The sequence below is a fragment of the Salvelinus fontinalis genome, chromosome 20 (genome assembly GCF_029448725.1).
Source record: "Salvelinus fontinalis isolate EN_2023a chromosome 20, ASM2944872v1, whole genome shotgun sequence".
Lineage (NCBI taxonomy): Eukaryota > Metazoa > Chordata > Actinopteri > Salmoniformes > Salmonidae > Salvelinus > Salvelinus fontinalis.
Window position 1 is genome coordinate 29,176,773 of NC_074684.1, and position 20,518 is coordinate 29,197,290.

General features: G+C 43.0%; 1 protein-coding gene across 1 annotated transcript in view; it reads left to right on the forward strand.

Annotated features, from left to right (window-relative positions):
• enpp1 (ectonucleotide pyrophosphatase/phosphodiesterase 1) overlaps nucleotides 1-13,403 on the forward strand; it is a 63,666-nt gene extending 50,263 nt beyond the window's left edge. The window contains exons 21-25 of the mRNA XM_055873127.1: nucleotides 8,355-8,490; nucleotides 8,706-8,780; nucleotides 11,347-11,482; nucleotides 11,575-11,719; nucleotides 12,108-13,403. Coding sequence (XP_055729102.1) covers nucleotides 8,355-8,490; nucleotides 8,706-8,780; nucleotides 11,347-11,482; nucleotides 11,575-11,719; nucleotides 12,108-12,260 — 645 coding nt within the window. The 3' untranslated portion in view covers nucleotides 12,261-13,403. The remainder of the gene's footprint in view (nucleotides 1-8,354; nucleotides 8,491-8,705; nucleotides 8,781-11,346; nucleotides 11,483-11,574; nucleotides 11,720-12,107) is intronic.
• The last annotated feature ends 7,115 nt before the right edge of the window (nucleotides 13,404-20,518 follow it).

A 20,518-nucleotide genomic window follows, 5' to 3' on the forward strand; every position in this document is an offset into this window, starting at 1 on the left:
GTTTCTCTGGTTAGGGTTTCTCTGGTTAGTGTTAGGGTTTCTCTGGTTAGTGTTAGGGTTTCTCTGGTTAGGGTTTCTCTGGTTAGTGTTAGGGTTTCTCTGGTTAGTGTTTCTCTGGTTAGTGTTAGGGTTTCTCTGGTTAGGGTTTCTCTGGTTAATGTTAGGGTGTCTCTGGTTAGTGTTAGGGTGTCTCTGGTTAGTGTTAGGGTGTCTCTGGTTAGTGTTAGGGTGTCTCTGGTTAGTGTTAGGGTTTCTCTGGTTAGGGTTTCTCTGGTTAGTGTTTCTCTGGTTAGTGTTTCTCTGGTTAGTGTTTCTCTGGTTAGTGTTAGGGTTTCTCTGGTTAGAGTTTCTCTGGTTAGTGTTAGGGTTTCTCTGGTTAGTGTTAGGGTTTCTCTGGTTATGGTTTCTCTGGTTAGTGTTAGGGTTTCTCTGGTTAGGGTTTCTCTGGTTAGTGTTAGGGTTTCTCTGGTTAGGGTTTCTCTGGTTAGTGTTAGGGTTTCTCTGGTTAGGGTTTCTCTGGTTAGTGTTAGGGTTTCTCTGGTTAGGGTTTCTCTGGTTGGGGTTTCTCTGGTTAGTGTTGGGGTTTCTCTGGTTAGTGTTAGGGTTTCTCTGGTTAGGGTTTCTCTGGTTAGTGTTAGGGTTTCTCTGGTTAGTGTTTCTCTGGTTAGTGTTAGTGTTTCTCTGGTTAGGGTTTCTCTGGTTAGGGTTTCTCTGGTTAGGGTGTCTCTGGTTAGTGTTAGGGTGTCTCTGGTTAGTGTTAGGGTGTCTCTGGTTAGTGTTTGGGTTTCTGTGGTTAGTGTTAGGGTTTCTCTGGTTAGGGTTTCTCTGGTTAGTGTTAGGGTTTCTCTGGTTAGGGTTTCTCTGGTTAGTGTTTCTCTGGTTAGTGTTTCTCTGGTTAGTGTTAGGGTTTCTCTGGTTAGTGTTTCTCTGGTTGGTGTTAGGGTTTCTCTGGTTAGGGTTTCTCTGGTTAGTGTTAGGGTTTCTCTGGTTAGGGTTTCTCTGGTTAGTGTTAGGGTTTCTCTGGTTAGGGTTTCTCTGGTTAGGGTTTCTCTGGTTAGGGTTTCTCTGGTTGGGGTTTCTCTGGTTAGTGTTGGGGAGTCTCTGGTTAGTGTTGGGGTTTCTCTGGTTAGTGTTGGGGTTTCTCTGGTTAGTGTTGGGGTTTCTCTGGTTAGTGTTGGGGTTTCTCTGGTTAGTGTTGGGGTTTCTCTGGTTAGTGTTAGGGTTTCTCTGGTTAGGGTTTCTCTGGTTAGTGTTAGGGTTTCTCTGGTTAGGGTTTCTCTGGTTAGTGTTAGGGTTTCTCTGGTTAGGGTTTCTCTGGTTAGTGTTAGGGTTTCTCTGGTTAGGGTTTCTCTGGTTAGTGTTAGGGTTTCTCTGGTTAGGGTTTCTCTGGTTAGGGTTTCTCTGGTTAGGGTTTCTCTGGTTAGGGTTTCTCTGGTTGGGGTTTCTCTGGTTGGGGTTTCTCTGGTTGGGGTTTCTCTGGTTAGTGTTGGGGTTTCTCTGGTTAGTGTTGGGGTTTCTCTGGATAGTGTTGGGGTTTCTCTGGTTAGTGTTAGGGTTTCTCTGGTTAGGGTTTCTCTGGTTAGTGTTAGGGTTTCTCTGGTTAGTGTTTCTCTGGTTAGTGTTAGTGTTTCTCTGGTTAGGGTTTCTCTGGTTAGGGTTTCTCTGGTTAGGGTTTCTCTGGTTAGGGTTTCTCTGGATAGTGTCAGTGTTTCTCTGGTTAGGGTTTCTCTGGTTAGTGTTAGGGTTTCTCTGGTTAGTGTTAGGGTTTCTCTGGTTAGGGTTTCTCTGGTTAGGGTTTCTCTGGTTAGGGTTAGTGTTTCTCTGGTTAGTGTTAGGGTTTCTCTGGTTAGTGTTTCTCTGGTTAGTGTTAGGGTTTCTCTGGTTAGGGTTTCTCTGGTTAGGGTTTCTCTGGTTAGTGTTTCTCTGGTTGGGGTTTCTCTGGTTAGTGTTAGGGTTTCTCTGGTTAGTGTTAGGGTTTCTCTGGTTAGGGTTTCTCTGGTTAGTGTTAGGGTTTCTCTGGTTAGGGTTTCTCTGGTTAGGGTTTCTCTGGTTAGTGTTTCTCTGGTTAGTGTTAGTGTTTCTCTGGTTAGTGTTTCTCTGGTTAGTGTTAGTGTTTCTCTGGTTAGTGTTTCTCTGGTTAGGGTTTCTCTGGTTAAGGTTTCTCTGGTTAAGGTTTCTCTGGTTAGTGTTAGGGTTTATCTGGTTAGTGTTTCTCTGGTTAGGGTTTCTATGGTTAGGGTTTCTCTGGTTAGGGTTTCTATGGTTAGGGTTTCTCTGGTTAGGGTTTCTCTGGTTAGTGTTAGGGTTTCTCTGGTTGGGGTTTCTCTGGTTGGGGTTTCTCTGGTTAGTGTTAGTGTTTCTCTGGTTAGTGTTAGGGTTTCTCTGGTTAGTGTTAGGGTTTCTCTGGTTAGTGTTAGGGTTTCTCTGGTTAGGGTTTCTCTGGTTAGGGTTTCTCTGGTTAGGGTTTCTCTGGTTAGGGTTAGTGTTTCTCTGGTTAGGGTTTCTCTGGTTAGGGTTTCTCTGGTTAGGCTTTCTCTGGTTAGGGTTTCTCTGGTTAGGGTTTCTCTGGTTAGGGTTAGTGTTTCTCTGGTTAGTGTTAGGGTTTCTCTGGTTAGGGTTTCTCTGGTTAGTGTTAGGGTTTCTCTGGTTAGGGTTTCTCTGGTTAGTGTTAGTGTTTCTCTGGTTAGGGTTTCTCTGGTTAGGGTTTCTCTGGTTAGTGTTAGGGTTTCTCTGGTTTAGGGTTTCTCTGGTTACTGTTTCTCTGGTTAGGGTTTCTCTGGTTAGTGTTAGTGTTTCTCTGGTTAGTGTTTCTCTGGTTAGGGTTTCTCTGGTTAGGGTTTCTCTGGTTAGTGTTAGTGTTTCTCTGGTTAGTGTTAGTGTTTATCTGGTTAGGGTTTCTCTGGTTAGTGTTTCTCTGGTTAGTGTTAGTGTTTCTCTGGTTGGAGTTTCTCTGGTTGGGGTTTCTCTGGTTGGGGTTTCTTTAGTTAGTTTCTCTCGGGCTCCCAAGTGGTGCAATGGTCTAAGGCACTGCATCTGTTACAGTCCCTGGTTCGAATCTAGGCTGTATCACATCCGGCTGTGATTGGCCCAGCGTATTCCGGGTTTGGCCGGGGTAGGCCGTCATTGTAAATAAGGGCTCTTAGGGTTTCTCTGGTTAGTGTTTCTCTGGTTAGGGTTTCTCTGGTTAGGGTTTCTCTGGTTAGTGTTTCTCTGGTTAGTGTTAGGGTTTCTTTGGTTAGGTTTCATCTGGTTAGGGTTTCTCTGGTTAGGGCTTCTCTGGTTAGGGTTTCTCTGGTTAGGGTTTCTCTGGTTAGTGTTAGGGTTTCTCTGGTAAGTGTTTCTCTGGTTAGGGTTTCTCTGGTTAATGTTAGGGTTTCTCTGGTTAGTGTTAGGGTTTCTCTGGTTGGGGTTTCTCTGGTTGGTGTTTCTCTGGTTGGGGTTTCTCTGGTTGGGGTTTCTCTGGTTTGGGTTTCTCTGGTTTGGGTTTCTCTGGTTTGGGTTTCTCTGGTTCTGGTTAGGGTTTCTCTGGTTAGGGTTTCTCTGGTTAGGGTTTCTCTGGTTAGGGTTTCTCTGGTTAGGGTTTCTCTGGTTAGGGTTTCTCTGGTTAGGGTTTCTCTGGTTAGTGTTAGGGTTTCTCTGGTTAGGGTTTCTCTGTTTAGGGTTAGGGTTTCTCTGGTTAGGGTTTCTCTGGTTAGGTTTCATCTGGTTACGTTTCATCTGGTTAGGTTTCATCTGGTTAGTGTTAAGAGTCTCTGGTTAGTGTTAGGGTTTCTCTGGTTAGTCTTGGGGTTTCTCTGGTTGGGGTTTCTCTGGTTAGTGTTGGGGTTTCTCTGGTTGGGGTTTCTCTGGTTAGTGTTGGGGTTTCTCTTGTTGGGGTTTCTCTGGTTAGTGTTGGGGTTTCTCTGGTTAGTGTTGGGGTTTCTCTGGTTAGGGTTGGGGTTTCTCTGGTTAGGGTTGGGGTTTCTCTGGTTGGGGTTTCTCTGGTTGGGGTTTCTCTGGTTAGTGTTGGGGTTTCTCTGTTTGGGGTTTCTCTGGTTAGTGTTGGGGTTTCTCTTGTTGGGGTTTCTCTGGTTAGTGTTGGGGTTTCTCTGGTTAGGGTTGGGGTTTCTCTGGTTAGGGTTGGGGTTTCTCTGGTTAGGGTTATGGTTTCTCTGGTTAGGGTTATGGTTTCTCTGGTTAGGGTTTCTCTGGTTAGGGTTTCTCTCGTAAGTGTTAGTGTTTCTCTGGTTAGTGTTTCTCTGGTTAGTGTTTAGTGTTTCTCTGGTTCGGGTTCCTCTGGTTAGTGTTTCTCTGGTTAGGGTTTCTCTGGTTAGTGTTAGGGTTTCTCTGGTTAGGGTTTCTCTGGTTAGGGTTTCTCTGGTTAGGGTTTCTCTGGTTAGTGTTAGGGTTTCTCTGGTTAGTGTTAGTGTTTCTCTGGTTAGGGTTCCTCTGGTTAGTGTTCCTCTGGTTAGTGTTAGGGTTTCTCTGGTTAGGGTTTCTCTGGTTAGTGTTTCTCTGGTTAGTGTTTCTCTGGTTAGTGTTAGGGTTTCTCTGGTTAGAGTTTCTCTGGTTAGTGTTAGGGTTTCTCTGGTTAGTGTTATGGTTTCTCTGGTTAGTGTTAGGGTTTCTCTGGTTAGGGTTTCTCTGGTTAGTGTTAGGGTTTCTCTGGTTAGTGTTAGGGTTTCTCTGGTTAGGGTTTCTCTGGTTAGTGTTAGGGTTTCTCTGGTTAGGGTTTCTCTGGTTAGGGTTTCTCTGGTTGGGGTTTCTCTGGTTAGTGTTGGGGTTTCTCTGGTTAGTGTTAGGGTTTCTCTGGTTAGGGTTTCTCTGGTTAGTGTTAGGTTTTCTCTGGTTAGTGTTTCTCTGGTTAGTGTTAGTGTTTCTCTGGTTAGGGTTTCTCTGGTTAGGGTTTCTCTGGTTAGTGTTAGGGTGTCTGGTTAGTGTTAGGGTGTCTCTGGTTAGTGTTAGGGTGTCTCTGGTTGGGGTTTCTCTGGTTAGTGTTAGGGTTTCTATTGTTATTGTTTCTCTGGTTAGGGTTTCTCTGGTTAAGGTTTCTCTGGTTAAGGTTTCTCTGGTTAGTGTTAGGGTTTATCTGGTTAGGGTTTCTATGGTTAGGGTTTCTATGGTTAGGGTTTCTATGGTTAGGGTTTCTCTGGTTAGGGTTTCTCTGGTTAGGGTTTCTCTGGTTAGTGTTAGGGTTTCTCTGGTTGGGGTTTCTCTGGTTGGGGTTTCTCTGGTTAGTGTTAGTGTTTCTCTGGTTAGTGTTAGGGTTTCTCTGGTTAGTGTTAGTGTTTCTCTGGTTAGTGTTAGGGTTTCTCTGGTTAGTGTTAGGGTTTCTCTGGTTAGTGTTAGGGTTTCTCTGGTTAGGGTTTCTCTGGTTAGGGTTTCTCTGGTTAGTGTTAGTGTTTCTCTGGTTAGGGTTTCTCTGGTTAGGGTTTCTCTGGTTAGGGTTTCTCTGGTTAGGGTTTCTCTGGTTAGTGTTAGTGTTTCTCTGGTTAGTGTTAGGGTTTCTCTGGTTAGGGTTTCTCTGGTTAGTGTTAGTGTTTCTCTGGTTAGGGTTTCTCTGGTTAGGGTTTCTCTGGTTAGTGTTAGGGTTTCTCTGGTTTAGGGTTTCTCTGGTTACTGTTTCTCTGGTTAGGGTTTCTCTGGTTAGTGTTAGTGTTTCTCTGGTTAGTGTTTCTCTGGTTAGGGTTTCTCTGGTTAGGGTTTCTCTGGTTAGTGTTAGTGTTTCTCTGGTTAGTGTTAGTGTTTCTCTGGTTAGTGTTAGTGTTTATCTGGTTAGGGTTTCTCTGGTTAGTGTTAGTGTTTCTCTGGTTGGAGTTTCTCTGGTTGGGGTTTCTCTGGTTGGGGTTTCTTTAGTTAGTTTCTCTCGGGCTCCCAAGTGGTGCAATGGTCTAAGGCACTGCATCTGTTACAGTCCCTGGTTCGAATCTAGGCTGTATCACATCCGGCTGTGATTGGCCCAGCGTATTCCGGGTTTGGCCGGGGTAGGCCGTCATTGTAAATAAGGGCTCTTAGGGTTTCTCTGGTTAGTGTTTCTCTGGTTAGGGTTTCTCTGGTTAGTGTTAGGGTTTCTTTGGTTAGGTTTCATCTGGTTAGGGTTTCTCTGGTTAGGGCTTCTCTGGTTAGGGCTTCTCTGGTTAGGTTTCATCTGGTTAGGGTTTCTCTGGTTAGTGTTAGGGTTTCTCTGGTTAGTGTTTCTCTGGTTAGGGTTTCTCTGGTTAATGTTAGGGTTTCTCTGGTTAGTGTTAGGGTTTCTCTGGTTGGGGTTTCTCTGGTTGGGGTTTCTCTGGTTGGGGTTTCTCTGGTTGGGGTTTCTCTGGTTTGGGTTTCTCTGGTTTGGGTTTCTCTGGTTTGGGTTTCTCTGGTTTGGGTTTTCTGGTTTGGGTTTCTCTGGTTTGGGTTTCTCTGGTTCTGGTTAGGGTTTCTCTGGTTAGGGTTTCTCTGGTTAGGGTTTCTCTGGTTAGGGTTTCTCTGGTTAGTGTTAGGGTTTCTCTGGTTAGGGTTTCTCTGGTTAGGGTTTCTCTGGTTAGTGTTAGGGTTTCTCTGGTTAGGGTTTCTCTGGTTAGGGTTTCTCTGGTTAGGGTTTCTCTGGTTAGGGTTTCTCTGGTTAGGGTTTCATCTGGTTACGTTTCATCTGGTTACGTTTCATCTGGTTAGTGTTAAGAGTCTCTGGTTAGTGTTGGGGTTTCTCTGGTTAGTGTTGGGGTTTCTCTGGTTGGGGTTTCTCTGGTTAGTGTTGGGGTTTCTCTTGTTGGGGTTTCTCTGGTTAGTGTTGGGGTTTCTCTGGTTAGGGTTGGGGTTTCTCTGGTTAGGGTTGGGGTTTCTCTGGTTAGGGTTGGGGTTTCTCTGGTTGGGGTTTCTCTGGTTGGGGTTTCTCTGGTTAGGGTTATGGTTTCTCTGGTTAGGGTTATGGTTTCTCTGGTTAGGGTTAGGGTTTCTCTGGTTAGGGTTAGGGTTTCTCTGGTTAGGGTTTCTCTCGTAAGTGTTAGTGTTTCTCTGGTTAGTGTTTCTCTGGTTAGTGTTAGTGTTTCTCTGGTTAGTGTTCCTCTGGTTAGGGTTTCTCTGGTTAGTGTTAGGGTTTCTCTGGTTAGGGTTTCTCTGGTTAGTGTTAGGGTTTCTCTGGTTAGTGTTAGGGTTTCTCTGGTTAGGGTTTCTCTGGTTAGTGTTAGGGTGTCTCTGGTTAGGGTTTCTCTGGTTAGGGTTTCTCTGGTTAGGGTTTCTCTGGTTAGGGTGTCTCTGGTTAGGGTGTCTCTGGTTAGGGTGTCTCTGGTTAGGGTGTCTCTGGTTAGAGTGTCTCTGGTTAGGGTGTCTCTGGTTAGGGTGTCTCTGGTTAGGGTGTCTCTGGTTAGGGTGTCTCTGGTTAGGGTTTCTCTGGTTAGTGTTAGGGTTTCTCTGGTTAGTGTTTCTCTGGTTAGGGTTTCTCTGGTTAGTGTTGGGGTTTCTCTGGTTAGTGTTACTCTGGTTAGGGTTTCTCTGGTTAGTGTTAGGGTTTCTCTGGTTAGGGTTTCTCTGGTTAGGGTTTCTCTGGTTAGGGTTTCTCTGGTTAGGGTTTCTCTGGTTAGGGTTTCTCTGGTTAGTGTTAGGGTGTCTGGTTAGTGTTAGGGTTTCTCTGGTTAGTGTTAGGGTTTCTCTGGTTAGGTTTCATCTGGTTAGGGTTTCTCTGGTTAGTGTTTCTCTGGTTGGGGTTTCTCTGGTTGGGGTTTCTCTGGTTGGGGTTTCTCTGGTTGGGGTTTCTCTGGTTGGGGTTTCTCTGGTTGGGGTTTCTCTGGTTAGGGTTTCATCTGGTTAGGTTTCATCTGGTTAGGGTTTCATCTGGTTAGGTTTCATCTGGTTAGGTTTCATCTGGTTAGGTTTCATCTGGTTAGGTTTCATCTGGTTAAATAAAGGTTACATTTAAAAAATAAATAAATAACTGGTTAGGGTTTCTCTGGTTAGTTTTCTTGTTAGTGTTTTTGGCTAGGATATGAAATAAGTTGTAAAGATGTGTGAAGTGCTGAGTTGAGCTGCTGCCCAGGCCCTGCTAGCTGGCTGTAGATCTTCCTAACTCGTGCTGGCTTTCACAGCTTCTTGTGTTTGTCATTATGTGGTGAAAACCTCAATGTAAATCAGGACGTCTCTACAGTATATCTATCCCTGGCTTTCGTTCTATCTCAACATCCTCCTTTTATTCCATTACTTTCTGTCTAAAAGCTATTAAGAGGAAGGAAAGTAGATGAGTCATGGTTTTATTTTATCTGAGGAGAAGGTAACAGGAAAAGCACTATCCTAATGTATATATTGAGTCAACCCTGCAATAAGGAATGAAACCAGGTTCACAGAACTAATACAAGAGCTCAAGAACTGGAATCATCTCTCTCGTCCCCGTCTCTCATCAGAACAATGTCCAGCCACTGAGTCCAGTAGCGGAGGCCTGTGTCCGTGCAGACGTCCGTGTGGCGCCGCTCTTCAGCCAGAACTGTGTCAGATACAAGGACAACCCTGCGCTGTCCTACGGCCTGCTGCATCCACCCAGTGAGTACATGGGAGGTTACACCCCAAACCTTTTGTTAAATACCTACTCCATATTACTGTACATGCATATAGCCAGCGGTGCATCAGATTCTAACACTAAATCAGGATAGTTCTCATACAACTTTTGAAGACCAGTTGATGATTTAAATGAATTGAAGTGTTTAGTGTTTAGTGTGTGTGTAAGTGTAAGTGATTCATTAATGTTGATGTTTCAGATCTGGGTGCCAATGGAACAGAGGCAGAGTCACTACTCACCAGCAACATTGCGCCCATGTACCCTGCTTTTAAAGGTGAGCAGGTCAGGCTAGCTGGCTAAGAGACAGAAAAATCTCCAGTACTGTGCAATAATAGCTCAAACACTCAACAAGGTATGTGTGATTTCTTATGGAGATGCAGCTTCAGGAAATTACTTCTTAGGACAGTGTTTTTGCATGATGTATGTATAGGCCTACTGTAAGATTTTTCTCACTGGACTAATGGGTTTGTACTATACTGATCAAAAATAAAAAACACTATGTAAAGTGTTAATTCCATGTTTCATGAGCTGAAATTAAAGCTCCCAGAAATTGTTCATATGCACAAATATTATTTATCTCAAATTCAAATCCTTGTGTGAGCATTCCTCCTTTGCCAAGATAATCAAGCTACCTGAAAGTTGTGGCATATCAAGACGCTGATTAAACAACATAATTGCACAGGTGCACCTTGTGCTGGTGACAGTAAAAGGCCACTCTAAAATGTGCAGTTTTGTCACACAACTCAATCCCACAGATGTTGAGGGAGCGTGCAATTGACATGCTGATTCCAGGAATGTCCACCAGAGCTGTTGCCAGAGAATGTAATATTCAATTCTCTACCATAAGCCGCTTTAGAGAATTTGGCAGTACATCCAACCGGCCTCAGAACCGCAGGCCACGTGTAACCACACCAGCCCAGGACATTCTTCACAAATGGACAATGAACACAATTGCATTTTATCAATGGAAATTTGAATACATAGAGATACCATGATGAGTTCCTGAGGCCCATTGTCCTGCCATTCATCCATCAACTCGTTTCAGCATGATAATACACAGCCCCATGTCGCAAGGATCTGCACACAATTCCTGGAAGTTGAAAATGTCCCAGTTATTGCATGGCTGCATACTCACCAAGAACGCTCTAGATTGGAGTGTACTACAGCATGTTCCAGTTCCCGACAATATCCAGAAACTTCGCACAGCCATTGAAGAAGAGTGGGACAACATTCCTCAGGCCATAATCAACAGCAGCCTGATTAACTATATGTGAAGGAGATGTGTCGCGCTGCATGAGGCAAATGGTGGTCACATCAGATACTGACTGGTTTTCTGATCTACACCCATACTTGTTTTTTGAAAGGTATCTGTGACCAACAGATGTATATCTGTATTCCCAGTCATGTGAAAACCATAGATTTAGGGCCTAATGAATTTATTTCAATTGACTGATTTCCTTATATGAACTGTAACTCAGTAAAATCTTTGAAATTGTTGCATGTTGCGTTTTTATATTTTTGTTCCGTTTAGTTTCTGTCAGTTTTACTTTTGCTCTTACAGCATTTAACACTCCCAGCCTGCATCTCTATTCTATTTTGAACTAGCCTTGGCCAATTAGGTATAAATTTCAGCCCAAAGATCCAGCGGCTGAGATAATGTACTAGGACAATTTGTTTTCCTGGTATTTCCTGTTACATCGTACCATTTTTCCTAGGTTCTAAGGTTCTAGTTGAATAGTGGAAAAAAGCTGACTCCATAGTAAATATTTAACTCTTAACAACAAGCTGTAGATTTAGGAGCAGGGTTTAAAACTCTTTCACACCAACTGAGATATCTCAGATTGGTCTGTCAACATAAAAGCTTCCCTGTGAATTAACATGGTAATCTGACCGTGGTCATAGTGAGCCATATTTATTCAGTAGACATAGGATCTCTGTTACATTTTGTCTAGGGGACAGTAGTGTACAGTAGTAGTGCCGCAGGGAGTTACCGTATTATCAGGCAGTGGTCACGGTAAAAACCCAGCCCACTCCCTAAGCTCTCTTTTAGTGTTTTATTGTTCACTTTCCATTCTGTGTAACTGGCTCGACAAAAGTGATTGCTTGCTATGCTATTCTAAAAAAGGGGAGTTTGTTACGTTCAAAATCCCACCCCATTTTGTACTCTGTGCTTGGCACGTAATATCATTTGTGAGAACATGAGCACTCCTGATGCAACATTCCTATAACAACTAGTGGCATAGTTACTCATAGACCGTCAATGTGTTGGTAGTAGAGCTTAAGGTGTGTTCCTGACTTTCCCAGACAGACAATGTTGCTAATGTGGTGTGGTGTCATGTCTACTCGGATGGAAAATAATACCACAGCGTTTTAAACACTGGGCTGTAGGATACCGTTTGGCACTCAGTCATGGGATAGCGGTTAGGATGGTACAATATGATGCCACCTTGTGGGTTCCATATTGATGAAAGTGAGATGAAAATGGTTGTTACTTTTGTTGATGCCCGTGGACACTGGTAATCCATCATAAAAAGGGGTTTATGAAGTATGATATCATATCAAGCAAGGGGATTTTTTATTTTTTATCCATGAACAGAAGCACTCTGTGGACAACTTTACAAACACTCACTGCCCTCTGGTGGCAAATGGTGAAAGTCTACAGAGTAGAAATGCTGTTCTAGGATCAGCCCCCAACACTGTCCATTTAATCACATTTATTATGATCTAAAGGGCAAAACTGTTTCTAGATCAACAGTCTAAGACATTTTTGTGAATACGGGCCCTGAAGACATTGTTCAGTGACTTCTCGTTTTAATAAGTATATGATCGTACGTTTGCAGATGTTTGGACGTACTTCCATGACGTCCTCCTGGTGAAATATTCCCAGCAGCTGAATGGGGTCAACGTTATGAGTGGACCTATCTTTGACCAGCACTACGACGGACACTTTGACACTCCTACAGTTAGCGCACCACAGTAAGAGTTCATCATCCATGAGTGTTGTTGCTGCTGGCTTTTTTTGAATTCTCAGTTGTACATGAACATGTTTCCATCTTTCTCTCCTGCAGACACGAGGCTCCCATCCCCACTCACTTCTATGTGATCCTGACCAGCTGTGGGAACTCTTCCTTCTCCCCTGCTGACTGCCAGGGTCCCCTGGAGACCACCTCCTTCACCCTCCCCCATAGACCAGACCACACTGAGACCTGTGCTGTGAGTCACACCGCTCTGGCTGGCTGTCCTACTCTTTCCTACAGAGCCACATGAAAAGCCTGTTGAGGAAATGTAACACGTCAACAGACCAAAGGATGGCTGAGATAATCAGACCTGGGTTAAATAGATGCTGTATGTCAAATACTTAAGCAGCACTTCGTTTAGTTAGCCCTGTACAATGCAACCAATTAAATCGTCTCAAACGTGCACATTTCAAGCTAAATCAGCTGCACTCTAATTATTTTCAGGAATTTCAAAGTATTTGATTGAGTATTTGACCTAGGTCTGGAGATCATATGAGATCCTCTCTAGTTTTGCTGTTAGTAAAGATAATCTATGAATATTGTTAGTGACTCAGCCCTCCTTTTCCTCCTCCCTGTCTCCTCAGAATGGCTCAGACTTCCAATGGGTCCAGGAGTGGGCCCAGTTCCATGCTTCCCGGGTCCGAGACATAGAGCTCCTGACTGGACTCAGCTTCTACCACAACAGGATATCAGTGGAGGAAACGCTACAGCTCAAGACATTTTTACAGACTTTTTAAGATCCCAATAAGTTGCCTCCGGCGGGTTTTAGTACCGTATTTTATTTTATTATCGCTGTAAGGTCTTATTACACATATGCAAGTAAAAAGTCCAGGGCTAAATGTGTAGCCCTGGATCCCATTAAATTAAAAAAAGGTGTAACAGTTATATTTAAGTGCATAAAGATTTTTTTTAAAGCTGTTCTGTTTAAGTGAGAAACTGCCTGAAAGTCGCTTGAACCTCAATCCCTCAGAATTTAAACCAGAAAGGCATACACTGAAAGAAGCCATGTTATGAGACATAATATAATAGACCGTTGTCTGTTTGGACTTGAGCCAGAACACTGAACCAAAGAAGTCATCAGACCCCTTCCCTTTTACCTAATATTCTTGTTACAGCCTTATTCTAAAATTGATTAAATAAAACATCAATCTACACACAATACCCCATAATGACAAATAAATAAAAAACGTTACAGAAAATCTGAAATATGACATTTACATAAGTACTCAGACCCTTTGTTATGAAACTTGAAATTGAGGTCAGGTGCATCCTGTTTCCATTGATCATCCTTGAGATGTTTCTACAACTTGATTGGAGTCCACCTGTTGTAATTCAATTGATTGGACATGATTTGGAAAGGCACACACCTGTCTATATAAGGTCCCACTTGAACCCAACCGAACATCTGGAGAGACCTGAAAATAACTGTGCAGTGACGCTCCACATCCAACCTGACAGAGTTTGAGAGGATCTGCAGAGAAGAATGGGAGAAACTCTCCAAATACGGGTGTGCCAAGCTTGTAGCGTCATACCCAAGAAGACTCGAGGCTGTAAACGCTGCCAAAGGTGCTTCAACAAAGTACTGAGTTAAGGGTCTGAATACTTATGTAACTGATTTCCTTTTTTTTTTTATTAACATTGGCATGGATGCTCAAAAAAAAGTGTTTGGTCTACAAGAACAAATAACAGGAAAACCATACATTCCACACACATGTTCATGGTTGCACTTGACAAATGTTGTCATTGTATGTTTCACTAGATAGTGTTTTTATTTTGTTAATATCAATGTTTTTATATATTGAGTGTGTTTATTTTTATTGCTCTGTAAATTAAAGGTTGTGAAGCTGATGTGGGGAATTGGGATTAAATTCTTGACAGGACTATTGGTGTGTGCACAAGTATGTGGCGTACATGTGTTGTGGTTGCAAATGCATGTACATGTGTGTACTTTGGTTGTGACAGGAACTTAAAGTAATACCAAGATTAGCATGACTCTAAAGACACAGTAAACAGTGTATGAAACAAGATGTACATGACATCCAATGCACAGTTGAAGTCGGAAGTTTACATACACTTAGGTTGGAGTCATTAAAACTCGTTTTTCAACCAATCCACACATTTTTTGTCAACAAACTATAGTTTTGGCAAGTCGGTTAGGACATTACTTTGTGCATGACACAAGTCATTTTTCCAACAATTGTTTACAGACAGATTATTTCACTTATAATTCAGTGGGTCAGAAGTTTACATACACTAAGTTGACTGTGCCTTTAAACAGCTTAGAAAATTCCAGAAAATTTCATGGCTTTAGAAGCTTCTGATAGGCTAATTGACATAATTTGAGTCAATTGGAGGTGTACCTGTGGATGTATTTCAAGGCCTACCTTCAAACTCAGTGCCTTTTTGCTTGACATCATGGGAAACTCAAAAGAAATCAGCCAAGACCTCAGAAAAAAAAAAATGTAGACCACTAGTCTCATCCTTGGGAGCAATTTCCAAACGCCTGAAGGTACCATGTTCATCTGTACAAACAATAGTACGCAAGTATAAACACCATGGGACCACGCAGCCGTCGTACCGCTAAGGAAGGAGACGGTGTTCTGTCTCCTAGAGATGAACGTACTTCGTTGCGAAAAGTAAAAATCAATCCCAGAACAACAGCAAAGCACCATGTGAAGATGCTGGAGGAAACAAGTACAAAAGTATCTAAATCCACAGTAAAACGAGTCCTATATCGACATAACCTGGAAGGCTGCTCAGTAAGGAAGAAGCCACTGCTCCAAAACCGAAATAAAAAAGCCAGACTACGGTTTGCAACTGTACATGGGGACAAAGATCGTACTTTTTGGAGAAATGTCCTCTGGTCTGATGAAACAAAAATAGAATTGTTTGGCCATAATGGCCATTGTTATGTTTGGAGGAAAAAGGGGGAGGCTTGCAAGCCGAAGAACACCATCCCAACCGTGAACCACAGGGGTGGCAGCATCATGTTGTGGGGGTGCTTTGCTGCAGGAGGGACTGGTACACTTCACAAAATCGATGGCATCATGAGGTCGAAAAATTATGTGGATATATTGAAGCAACATCTCAAGACATCAGTCAGGAAGTTAAAGCTTGGTCGCAAATAGGTCTCCAAATGGACAATGACCCCAGCATAATTCCAAAGTTGTGGCAAAATGGCTTAAGGACAACAAAGTCAAGGTATTGGAGTGGCCATCACAAAACCCTGACCTCAATCCTATAGAGAAATTGTGGGCAGAACTGAAAAAGCGTGTGCGAGCAAGGAGGCCTACTAACCTGACTCAGTTACACCAGCTCTGTCAGGAGGAATGGGCCAAAATTCACCCAACTTATTGTCGGAAGCTTGTGGAAGGCTACCTGAAACATTTAACCCAATTTAAAGGCAATGCTACCAAATACTAATTGAGTGTATGTAATCTTCTGACCCACTGGGAATGTGATGAAAGAAATGAAAGCTGAAATAAATAATTCTCGCTACTATTATTCTGACATTCTTAATATAAAGTGGTGATCCTAACTGACCTAAAATTGAATTTTTACTAGGATTAAATGCTAAGAATTGTGAAAAACTGAGTACCGGTAGATCTCTAACATTCAGGGATTTAGATTGTTTAATAGTCACATGTACAGGGTTGCAGGTGTGATTGCAGGGTACAGTGAACATCTTAAGCTTGGAGCTCCAACATGCAGGACTAGTGAAATAAAACAATGAAAGTGGTAATAAAAATAATCGAAAAAGAACTATATACATAACTGTAGCAGTGATGAATATATACATGTCCATTGGGGTGGAGGCAGAGTAAAGGCTTGAGGGTGTGGGGTGGAATGACCATAGGGCGAGCAGCAGCATGACCACTGAGTGAAATAAAAACTAAAAATATACATATTAACAACTGCCACAGGGGGTCAACACTGGCTCAGTGAGAGGCTCCCACTTTTAGTTGGTCTTCTACTGGCGTTATGGAAGTTGTCAGTCTTTCAGCAGTGTGCACCAATTTATCCACAACAAGCAACCGACAAGTCAAGAGCATTTTGACATGGGTTAAACTAAAACATTGAATACCTCCATTATTTTCCCATTAAGTAAAACAATTAAAAGTTTGCATTTTCCTCACACATCTGCCCATAAGTAATGACAGCGACAGTGTACAACAATCTCTGCAAAGGATGGGCAGGAACGACCTTGGGGACTCATAAAGCCCTGTTTAACACAGCAAGACTGTAGTGGACAGTAATATCTGTCATGTATGATATTATAAATACCTTCCACGCAACCCGTAATAAGACCTAGCAATTAGCCTATTAAAATGGTTATCTGACTCCATAAAGATAACAAAAATTTACAAGCAAGCATTAGGAAATGAGTTGACGTTGACTAACAAGAATTGGTCTGAGAATTAAATATCTTCCTTTGATACAGACAATTAACATTGTACAATGAATGGATTCACATAAAAGGGATTAAGCTTAAGCTACAAAGCAATAACAAGCATTACAAGGCATTATTCCAAGCATATAGATCCTAAGGTTATCTCATAGGACAAAGCATGAACAAAGAGATGCTTACTAGGCCTAGAAGTCTAGGAAATAAGAACTGATCAAACAACCTTCCTCAGTGGACTGGATACAGGATAGTTAGGGGATGGTAATGTTCTCTAGTTGCACTGTGATTTGCTCAGTGTTCTGTCACTCATAGGGACACTACATCACTGCAAAATATACGGGGAGAGCTAGAAAATTCAAGGCCCTTTGGTGCTGCCATTGAGTTACATTAGAAGTGCCCATCCAAGAAGGCTCAAGGTCATTGGCCACAGATAAAATGACTTCAAATCAAGTTATATCTACTGTAGCTTAGCTTTGATTGGACTGATCATGTCAACATCAGACTTAAAATCTTAGCTAGCAGTCATCATCATGAATCAAGTCAACAATCTACTGGTAAATCCTTTTCAATCTTTGTCATATGAAGAGAAATTATGGAGAGAAATTATAGATAAAACTTAGCGGTTCTCATCAGCCATTGGACATAAACATTACATAAGTTGGAAATCACAAATTCAACAATGAGTGGTTTGGAAGGGATCAATTGGTGGTTGGTGCCCCCCCTTGGGTTGTGCCGGGGTGGAGATCTTTGTGGGCTATACTCGGCCTTGTCTCAGGATGATAAGTTGGTGGCTGAAGATATCCCTCTAGTGGTGTGGAGGCTGTGCTTTGGCAAAGTGGGTGGGGTTATATCCTTCCTGTTTGGCCCTGTTCGGGGGTATCATCAGATGGGGCCACAGTGTCTCCTGACCCCTCCTGTCTCAGCCTCCAGTATTTATGCTGCAGTAAGTTATGTGTCGGGGGGCTAGGGTCAGTTTGTTATATCTGGAGTACTTCTCCTGTCTTATCCGGTGTCCTGTGTGAATTTAAGTATGCTCTCTCTAATTCTCTCTTTCTTTCTCTCTCTCGGAGGACCTGAGCCCTAGGACCATGCCTCAGGACTACCTGGCATGATGACTCCTTGCTGTCCCCAGTCCACCTGGCCGTGCTGCTGCTCCAGTTTCAACTGTTCTGCCTGCAGCTATGGAACCCTGACCTGTTCACCAGACGTGCTACCTGTCCCAGACCTGCTGTTTTCAACTCTCTAGAGACAGCAGGAGCGGTAGAGATACTCTTAATGATCGGCTATGAAAAGCCAACTGACATTTACTCCTGAGGTGCTGACTTGCTGCACCCTCGACAAATACTGTGATTATTATTTTTTGACCATGCTGGTCATTTATGAACATTTGAAGATCTTGGCCATGTTCTGTTATAATCTCCACCCGGCACAGCCAGAAGAGGACTGGCCACCCCTCATAGCCTGGTTCCTCTCTTGGTTTCTTCCTAGGTTTTGGCCTTTCTAAGGAGTTTTTCCTAGCCACCGTGCTTCTACACCTGCATTGCTTGCTGGTTGGGGTTTTAGGCTAGTTTCTGTACAGCACTTTGAGATATAGCCTCCCGGGTGGCGCAGTGGTCTAGGGCACTGCATCGCAGTGCTAGCTGCGCCACCAGAGTCTCTGGGTTCGCGCCCAGGCTGGGCTGGGTTCGCGCCCAGGCTCTGTCGCAGCCGGCCGCAACCGGGAGGTCCGTGGGGCGACGCACAATTGGCATAGCGTCGTCCGGGTTAGGGAGGGTTTGGCCGGTAGGGATATCCTTGTCTCAGTATGTAAAAAATGTAATAAAATGTATGCACTCTACTGTAAGTCGCTCTGGATAAGAGTGTCTGCTAAATGACTAAAATGTAAATGTAAATATCAGCTGATGTAAGAAGGGCTATATAAATACATTTGATTTGATCAGTGGCTAACTGCAAGCTTTGTAAAGCAATCACTAGCCGGCTATTCAGTGGAGTGGGTATGTGGTCCAAGTCTGGGTTTAAGGGTTTCTTTTCCAAACTTAAAATTATAAACATTCTACATTGGCCATGCTGTCAATCCAGCAGGACTTCTGCCGCGTTCAAAACAACTGGAAACTCGGCACTGGGAAATCTCTGACTTCAGTGAGTTCAAGACAACTGGGAACTTGGAAAAAGACTAGCCCCGACTGGGAAAATACATTTTGAACGGACATCCAACTCGGAATTCCAAGTCAGGAACTTGGGCCTAGACCTTGTTTTTTTCAGAGTTCCCAGTTGTCTTGAAAGCACCTTAAATCTGGAGAATGCCAGATTTTGATGACAAAGTTTGATGTCAAAATTTGCCCACTAAGGACCACTGTGCCACCTTCCTGTTCAAGTGAGCACAGCACAACAAGGTGAGTCCAAAAATGTATTGTATGCTGCTGCATAAATGATATAATTTGCCAGGGAGATATGTATACTGTAGCTAAGAAAGTAATGCTAAGTGTATGTTGTTTAGTAAGCTGTTAATAGCCCATGTGCCTCACCCTAATAATTTGGTACCTTTCCCCCTCATAACTTAGCCTACTGTTCTGACTTGGTGGTGCACATGTAGCCTATAGCCTGTTTTAGAGAAATGTCATCATCGAATATTGTAAGAGCTTTCATTGTCTGCTTATATGCCCCCTTTATTTATCCTACAGTTCTGACTTAGTGTAAAGGGAGAATACTGTAAGAACAGCCCATGTTCTGAATTCTGTCGCTGTACAGTTCAAAAGTGCTGAACAAATAGTTATATTGACTACATCCATCCTAACTCGCTCATTGTCTTAATCGAAATTACGGATTGCCTCTTATCTGCTCATCGTCCCCTTATGCCATAGTTTGTACATCTCAATTGTCAGTAGAAACCACATTTGCTTCAGCAAGTCAGCCATATCATCTATGTTTTTTTAAAGTCAGTAAATGAGGCTGAATGAACTGTTTTGCTGCCAGACAAGGCTTCGCTGATAGCCAGGTGTAGCAGTGTTAAAGATTCGCTCCATGGTGCTGAAAAGAAAGCTCTGCTGTTGGGACAGCTTTATGTAGACCCTAACAATTTGTGGGGACCGTTTGTCAGCTTTATAGTGCAATTAATGCATTGTTTAGTGTTGTGTTGTGTAGTGGCTTAGAGTTTTCCACACCAAGATTGACATGCTAAAATCGCCACTGCCTGAGAGGACCATAAAACCTTTTTGCATATAGTAATTCAGAGTTCACCCTGTACAGATACAAGTTACCACTGAGATCATACATCCATATAGATACCATCAGAGTTATCCTCAGTAAAAAAGTTTCAGACAGAAACCAGACATGGATACTATAGTATTATTCTACCACATTCACTATTCAGCGCTCTGGATACTGTATCAGAGAGATAAAGGGCTGACTAGTCCTTGGGCATAGTTAAATAAAAAATTGTCCTTTGTTCCTGGACCGTTTTCCTTGCAACTCCAGGTGTCAGACAGCACAAATTAAGGCAGAGCCTACAAGACAACAACAAAATCTCTCACAATGTGGTTCCATTAACACTGGGTAATTTTACAAAAATATTTCCACCACTGCCACACACACCCTAAACCGGGCCCTCAACAAAGAAAACCAAAGGAAAAAGAAATTGCACCCGGGGCCACTTCAACCAACCTCATTCACCTCAGCTCTGTCAAGCAGCAGTTGTGTGACAGCAGGAAGGAAGGAAACAGAAAGTGAAGTGTTTTCCTTGTTACCTTTGGCTGCACATAAGAATCTGCCTCTCTCAGGTTGACCACGAGTCATACAAACAGCGCTGTACTGAGGCTTCAGCTCAAGGGGTAAGATCCTGTCTCCATCTGACTGTTTGACTTTTTTTGGAGGGGGGGGCTTTGAGAGGAAACGGCTCATGCAGCTGATACAGTAACTGTTCTTCAGTAAGTGCCACAATTGTTTTTTTTTGTTAAATTGGTTTGCACATGAGGCAACTTTAAGGATAAGATAAGAAACTAGCTATTCCATGAGGTCAATGCCTCAAGGCCTTGTCAGCTTGGTGGCCTCTACCTAACCCTGGCATTGCTGGATGATTATTAGGATTTAGTCCTTCCAGTTGCCATCCACAGTATAGGACTATTGCGTATTCCGTTACTGCAATGCTCAGCAGTATACTAAGGAGGTAAATTACTTTTAGAAATGATCTACAGCATCTACAGAGCAAGAATTTAGGATTTGTCTTTATGACTGTGAGTGGTACTGTAGGTGTTTGAAATTGCTCTCATTCTGAATCTGCTGCAAAGCAACTCATAGGTTTCTATTCTGTGGTTGTTTCATCTGTGCTCTCTTTAAGTTGTCTGCATAGCCATAGCCATAGCCATAGCCTCGGCAGCCGATGGGCGCTAGATCTCTTCTGTGAGAAACACTGTTGGAGTCACCACATGTCAATTCATTTCAATTGAGTCAATTCAGGGAGTTAACTTAACAATTTAAGTAGAAAGTCATTGCTTATCATTGCCTAGATTGACTGAATTTAAATTAATCTCAACCCTGGTGAGAAATTGAACCTATTTCAGAGGAGCTATATTTGGTATCTGTGTTGAACTGTGA